Below are 7,302 nucleotides of genomic sequence, written 5' to 3'. Positions count from 1 at the left end.
CGCTACGATGAATTTTCACTGAGTTATTGCTATTTGAAAATATTAAAAATTAGTGCTAAATTTTAAGTGGCCCGTTTTTTTTGCGTATGAGTGTATATACAGATCGGGGGTTCGTTCCAAAGGAGATCTAAATTTAAGTATAAAATTCATTTAAATAAAGAGGAACTCGATAGGCTTAATTCTTTTCTCCACAATGAATCATCAGCGACCGACGCTGACTCTTCGGAAGATCCCCTGAAAGCTTATGAAGAACTGGTCCGGAAAATTAACTCTGGAATTAGCGCCGTTGTACCGGACAAGGCTAAGGCGCCGAGCAGTCTTAGTATGTCTGGGTCTAATTCACAACCACCATGGTGGAATGACGTTTGCCAGGAGGCAGTAATAGCAAGGAAGTCTGCCACTGAGACTTACAAAAAAACCCTCACCTGGGAGAGTTATCTTGAATACAAAAACAATCCGCATTAACCACTCTTTACGCAAGGAAAAAAGGAAAGGCTGGAGGAAGTTCTGTGAGAGCCTCAACTGCCGCACGCCCTCGTCTAGGTTAGGTTGTGGTCATTGGTCCGATCCTTTAAAAACAGAAACTTAAACTCGAATATAATTCCAGAACGTCAATCTGGCTGTGATCTGTCACGTGCGTGCGACAATGCCATTGAGAAGCTATGTCCCCCTTCTTGCCTGCACGGTATACTTCCTTCTCTCCCGGACATGCTCAGAGAGGACTCAACCAATTCTCATAACTTGGTCACGGAACTCGATTACCAGTAAGGAGGTTGCCATCGCTCTTAAAGAAGTTAAGAAACACTCGGCTCTGGGTCTGGATCAGATTGATAATAAGATCATTTCATCTCTCCCCGTGGAGGTCACAGACGCCCTTGTAGACATTTTTAACGGCTTCCTGGACTCGGGAGTCACTCCTGATTCCTGGAAAAGGTCCCTCGTGGTTCTCATACCTAAGCCAAACAGCAACGGAGTTAGGCCAATCTCTCTTGTATCCTGCTTACTTAAATTGATGGAGAAGGTCGTTTATTTTAGGTTAAGGTGGTGGGTTGAATCCCACTTGATCATTCCTGAAATTCAAATGGGCTTTAGGCCCCTTCGCTCGTGCATTGACAATCTTACGACCCTAACTAATCATATTCATACGGCCAATCTGGCTGGCCAATTCACGGTCTGCGTATTTGTCGACATTGTCGGCGCTTTCGACAACGTCATTCCCTCTATCCTCGTTGACGCACTGAGGAACCTTGGTATCCCGGCCAAATTGCGCAAGTTTATTCAGAATTTGACCTCGGAGAGAGAGGTCTTTTTTGTTAAAAATGGCAGACTGAGCGAACCATATGTAATTCACAAGGGTATCCCACAAGGATCAATTCTAAGTCCGATTCTATTTAACATTTATCTCGTCGATATAACTGACTGTATTCGAGACAAGTCTCTTATGCTGCAGTACGCAGATGACATAGCGATCTTCGCTCACGACACTAACCTCACGAAGGCCGTCGAATCTGTGCAAAATACTTTAGATTCCATACAAGTTTATCTACGTGCAAAGGGCCTCGAGATCTCTCCAGACAAATCTCGATGCGTAATTTTTTCACGTAAGAATAAGATTCCAGACTTTCAGCAGATTAGAGTGGGGGATCAAATCATTCCTCTTTCGGATTCCTTTAAGTTTCTGGGAGTCTGGCTGGATGCGAAGATGACGGGCAGGAAACATCTCATCTATCTAATTCAGAAAGGCAGATCGATTGTTAACATCCTATCCTCTTTGTCGGGAGTTTGGTGGGGTTCAAACCCCCATTCGCTCCTAACAATTTATCGCGCCGTGTTCAGAGGCTCCATCGAATACGGCTGACAGGTATTCCAATTTCAACGAAATCAAACGTTATTTCGATGCTTGGAACGCCTCCAATGGAGGGCTATCAGAATCGCTATGGGATATCGAATCTCTACCCCGAACAATATAATGCTTGCAGAGGCTAAGGAGTCCCCCTTAAGGAACAGATTTAGATTGCTGTCGTCTAGATTCCTTCTAAAGCGTTTCTCAAAGAGCGGCAATTCTATGATTAACAGTCTTCGCTACTTAGAAGATATAAGGCTAGGTCCACAACCTCGCTTTAAGAAACCCTAAGCCATAAACCTTAAGTCTTAAGTGACGTATTTCCAAACTTTAAGATGTTCCCGCGCAGTCTTTAGATCTTAACCGTAAGGGTGCCGTCCCATGTACACGGAATCGGAACGACGCGACGGAACGGATTTCTTACTAGAAATAAGTTCACTAGCATTTTGTTCCATAAGGGTACGGTTCCACTGAGCGCGTCACGTCGTCGAAGGAGAGAAAGAGAGGGGTTATGTATTTATATAATCTTATCTCTTTCTCTCTTTCATAACGCGACGCGTGACGCGCTCAGTGGAACCGTACTATAAGAAGTTTCTCTGCTGTATCGGAACCATCGGAACTATGACCAGAACGGTACAACGGAATCAACGGAATGTTACATCGGTTGCATGTGGCAGATATATGTCGATCGGGTTATTAAAATTAAAATAAAATGAGCAATAACGAAGGACCGGTAATAATAATTTTATACAGTATTTTACCTTGATAATCATGAAATAAGTTAATATTATCAAGTCAACAATAAGGTTAGGTTATGTAATAGTAAATTGAGATAAGAATAAATTGACAATTTCATTCAATTATTTGTATGTATATTTATTATATACATAGTAGTTTTTGTTTTATTTACCAAAAACCCTGAAATTTTTGGGCAATATATTTGAAATTATGCGTTTCCTAATAAATGTATTAATTTTTTTCAGGCAGTAAAATGTGGTTACTGTGGCTGGCTCATGTTCGGGTCTTGTGCAGAGATTCAAGCTCATCAATGTTTTAAAAACTATGACGAAAATATTCATGTCCTCTCTATTGACAAGACAGGACGTGCTACAATAAGTATGTTTATTTGTGAGAACATTTTTCTTATGATTTATTTGCAAATATTCAACATATTCAGTAAGTATATTTACTTATATATAAACAGGAATCAAGGATACAAATGAAAATATGCATATCGATGTTCCACCATCGGAGAGTAACGAATGTACTATATCAGTTGACACCAAGGACGAGATGCTAATTGATGCCGTAGAGCGGAGGCCAGCTCTTTGGAATTTTAAGTTGCCACAGAAGCGTACCCCCGTTATAAAACGACTAAATTGTCACTTGCACCTTGAAGAAGTCTCATTCTTTGTGTAAACATTGGCCGTACCCAAAATTTTCGTTTTCTTGTATATTTTTTATTTTGTAATAAAATATTATAAGCGAAATATAATTTTCGTACTCTCTTAAATATCAGAATAGCACGCCAACTTGGCATATTTCTTGCATTTCGCAATAATTTTAACATCACAGTTAATACTACTTCTTCGTCCATCGTTGTAATCTCCAAAAAAAAGGTTTCTGAATATTTGTTTTAATTTCACATTCAACCATCTGAGGTGAACATACCATTCCGTTCCGTAAGAAGTTTCTCTACCCGTCCCATGTAGCCGGAACGCAATGGAATTTTGGTAACATAATATATCTCACTCTTACAATTCAGTATTTTTAAGTATTCAAAGTAATGTTATAAGTAAGATAATTGCACAAATTATGCATATTACTGCTTTAGTCGCATTAAAATAACGAAATATCGATTAAATTAGGCAAATTAACTTGCGACCGAGGCGACATTCCGTCCATTTTCATTCCGTTCCGGCTACATGGGACGGGTAGAGAAACTTCTTACGGAACGGAATTGTAGTGATCTCAAATTTTCTAGTAAGAAATCCGTTCCGTCGTTCCGATTCCGTGTACATGGGACGGCACCCTAAGATTTAAGTGAATTGCGCAAAACCCAATTCTTACGGCTTAAAGAATAAAGTCTATGGCCTACGTATCATTTCTAGCCAATCAGCGACGAAAAGAAAGAGTATCAACAAGACATCGTGCGCGGACTTTCGATGACTGTGATAGTGTGAACCTGTAAATAAATCTTATTAATTAAATAAATAAGAAATTAGTTAATAAATACGTAGTAACAATGGAAAACTCGAGCGTGATAATGTTAGAAGGCACGATGAACGAAACCGTGCAAGACGAAATTCTAGTCGCTTTAGTGAAAGAGAATCCGGTGTTGTACGACAAAAAGTACCCGGATTATAAAAACCAGGAAGTAAAAAAGGATACCTGGAATATGATTAAAATACAGTGTGGAATGTCATCAGGTATGTTAATGTTTGTGCATGTGCTAAAATGTGTAATTTACAGTTTGTTTATCTTAACTTCTTTGTTCATACAGCTGAAGAAGTAGAGAATAGATGGAACCAATTGCGAAATTATTTTGGAAAAAGACTAAGAGAAATAAAGGCAAAGCCGGCCAGTGGATCAGGTGGAGGAGAAAAAGCTAAAAAAGTGGAATGGTATCTCATGGGACCTATGTCATTTTTGATCCCACATATTAGTCACCGAAGGTGAGCATTTTGTTGAAAAAAATATTTTTGCTAGTCAACAAACATGTGTATTTATTACAGAGGTCGTAGTTCTATGGGAAATCAACATTTGTCTACATCATCTACGTTATTCAAGATTTCTTCCCCTGTACCACATTCATTTGTAAGCAGCAAAGCATGCATTATTGAGTCTGTACAGAACGATAGTGTAAATGTTGTTATTGACAGTAATACTAGCTCAGGGTGTGAGAGTTTCGTGCAGAACGTTAGTACAGATATTGTTATTGACAATAATACTAGCTCAGGATGTGAGAGTTTCGTGCAGAACGTTAGTACAGATGTTATTGACAATAATATTAGCTCAGTACATGAGAGTTCTAAGAGCTATGATTATGTTCAATCAAAGCCTGAAACTAATTCCGTCCTTTTAAAAAAGAAAAAAGTGCCTGATTTAGATGCTTTTGCAAAAAAGAAGCAAAAGAATGATAGTGATGTAGAAAACCCCTTGGCACAGTCAACCTCAGCCTTAACTAATCTTGCAACAGTTGTGCATAAATCTATTTCTAAACGTAGTCTTGACGAAATAAATTAACAAAAATATAAAGGAAACCCTTTTGCTGAGAGCATTGTAGCTGCATTTGATAAAGTGCCACTTATGAAACAAGTAGATTGTTTAATTGCTATATTGAATATAATTAAAAATTATCAAGCTGATTAAACACAGTATTACATTGTTCCTATGTTTGTTGCTTGTGCTTCCATTTATTTTATATTTTGTTTATTTAATTCTAATTATATATTTTATTTAATCTTAATATTGAAGAAGATTATTTTTTTCTTTTAAATTTATATACTAAATGCTCCATTTAGTTGAATGCAGCTAATGTTTATTAATATAACGAAACAATCCAAACAAATCTATTACATGAGTAAATATGTTTTAATTAAATATGTTTGTTTTATTTGCAACACGGGTAATAAAAATTGTTTTTAAGTTAAGGTTTGATACACAGTACAAAAATAAATACATATGTTTGTTATAACTAAATAGATCCTAAAATCACTAAATGTATAAAAAATTATTTTTTTTAACTTAAGGTTACATGATGTACAAATAAATACATATTTCTTATAAATGTAACTAAATGTATTTATTATAATTTTGAGAGTGAGAGAAGGAGAGAGAGAGAGAGAGAGAGAGAGAGAGAGAGAGAGAGAGAGAGGGAGGGAGAGAGAAATTATATCTGTAAGTTAAAATACATGAACGAAGAGGCGGATGAACTTGCCAAAATCGGCGTCAGAAGCGGTACTCGCATGGATATAGAGATTCCGTACACGGACACACTCGCGGAACCTAAAGCTAACTCTACAAGACAGTTCCAGGACTACTTAAATGGACAAATATCTAAAAAAAGGCTTGAAAGAATCTATCAATAATAATATAAATAAATTTTTGCAGGAATTCTCCATTTTTTTAAGTAATAAATATAAATTTTTGCAGGAATTCTCCATTTAAGTAATAATAATAATAAGCAAGCCCATCAAAGCCAAAAATCAGTTAGTCGGATGTACAATTTATTTTCGTGTAATTAAACAAGTCATATCACAAATTAAATAAATAAACGTTTCGACCCCTATTTTTGGGTCCTTATCAATATAATATACCCTACATCCGCTTACATACTATTCGCAATTTCCAAAGAAACGACACTGCTCATTCTTCTTTATCCAATTACCAAGTTAGCTGTGTACCGAAAAACTCACGTCAATATAGCACACGCACACCAGCATAAAAATTAATATACATCAAAAATTATATATACTGAACATACTGTCAAACTGGTACACTAATACTAAAATTTTTGAAATTATAAAAATTGAAAAATACGTATGTAGTCGTATTCATTGTGTTAAATTGGATAGAAACTTATACATATACACTATGAATTGTGAATAAAGACAAGAATAATGCGTTAATACTTGAAATACTGAAAATTATTACAATAGAAAAGTTACCTGAATTAAGTAAACGCATCATTATTACATAATTATCTTAATTTGTAAAGTGATATGAATTTTAAATAAATAACATTACGTCAAAATATGAATAAATACAATGATATAAACTTACATAAAAAGAGAACGAATCCAGTACATTATGTCAAAAGGGTAGAACACATTGCTCATCAAATGTCAGATATCCTGTGTAATCATTCACGCCAAAGTAAAAAACGATTAGAAAATTACTGCAAACTTGCACCAGGATTTAATTTTATTAACTTACATAAAGACTCACATTCAAAACCAACAACGAGATCTTGTGGTGTCGACAGTCAGAGACGAAATGAGAGTCAAATAATAAGTCACGTAGTCTTTAAAACAAAAATAAAAATATAAAGTTATAAATATAAAACAAGACCAAGGAGAGAAACTTCGTCACGTTACCGCGAACAATTCTAAATAAAGTGGAACTAATGTATACGTATCATTTTGTAAATTTAAACTCTGTTTCTGTTGTTTAATATAGATCATTTCCGAAATCAATCTTTTATTGAGTGCCCTTTCATTATCCAATATTTTAATATTTTCCCAATCAAATTCATGGTGATGACCAATTCTATGTTCAGTTATATCGGAATGTTGCGTGGTGTTCCAATTAATGTGATTTCTATGTTCGTTAATTCGTGTCTTTAAACATCTACTAGTCTGCCCCACATATGATGCTTCACAATCTCGACAATTAATTTTGTATACTACATCAGTGTGAGATAGCTTCGGACACAAATCTTTATGACCTTTAATGAA

At 35.9% G+C, this 7,302-nt stretch overlaps 3 protein-coding genes across 3 annotated transcripts; all 3 read left to right on the top strand.

Annotated features, from left to right (window-relative positions):
* The first annotated feature begins 646 nt into the window (after nucleotides 1–646).
* On the top strand, nucleotides 647–1,858 carry LOC108757509 (RNA-directed DNA polymerase from mobile element jockey-like). The gene has a single exon (XM_018501950.1). The coding sequence runs from the start codon at nucleotides 647–649 to the stop codon at nucleotides 1,856–1,858; it is 1,212 nt and encodes a 403-aa protein (XP_018357452.1).
* A 594-nt stretch (nucleotides 1,859–2,452) lies between these two features.
* Nucleotides 2,453–3,262, top strand: LOC108757508 (uncharacterized). Its single transcript, XM_018501948.1, has 3 exons — nucleotides 2,453–2,576; nucleotides 2,827–2,959; nucleotides 3,048–3,262. Exons 1-3 carry the CDS (start codon nucleotides 2,556–2,558, stop codon nucleotides 3,260–3,262), a joined length of 369 nt encoding a protein of 122 aa, XP_018357450.1. The 5' UTR covers nucleotides 2,453–2,555.
* Nucleotides 3,263–4,088: 826 nt separating this feature from the next.
* Nucleotides 4,089–5,089, top strand: LOC108757507 (uncharacterized). The gene is made up of 3 exons (XM_018501947.1): nucleotides 4,089–4,272; nucleotides 4,347–4,518; nucleotides 4,579–5,089. The coding sequence occupies exons 1-3, from the start codon at nucleotides 4,089–4,091 to the stop codon at nucleotides 5,087–5,089; spliced, it is 867 nt and encodes a 288-aa protein (XP_018357449.1).
* The last annotated feature ends 2,213 nt before the right edge of the window (nucleotides 5,090–7,302 follow it).

The sequence above is a fragment of the Trachymyrmex cornetzi genome, unplaced genomic scaffold (genome assembly GCF_001594075.2).
Source record: "Trachymyrmex cornetzi isolate Tcor2-1 unplaced genomic scaffold, Tcor1.1 scaffold1456, whole genome shotgun sequence".
NCBI classification, from domain to species: domain Eukaryota; kingdom Metazoa; phylum Arthropoda; class Insecta; order Hymenoptera; family Formicidae; genus Trachymyrmex; species Trachymyrmex cornetzi.
Note: the sequence above shows the minus strand (reverse complement) of the source record. Positions and strands in the feature narration are given on the sequence as shown.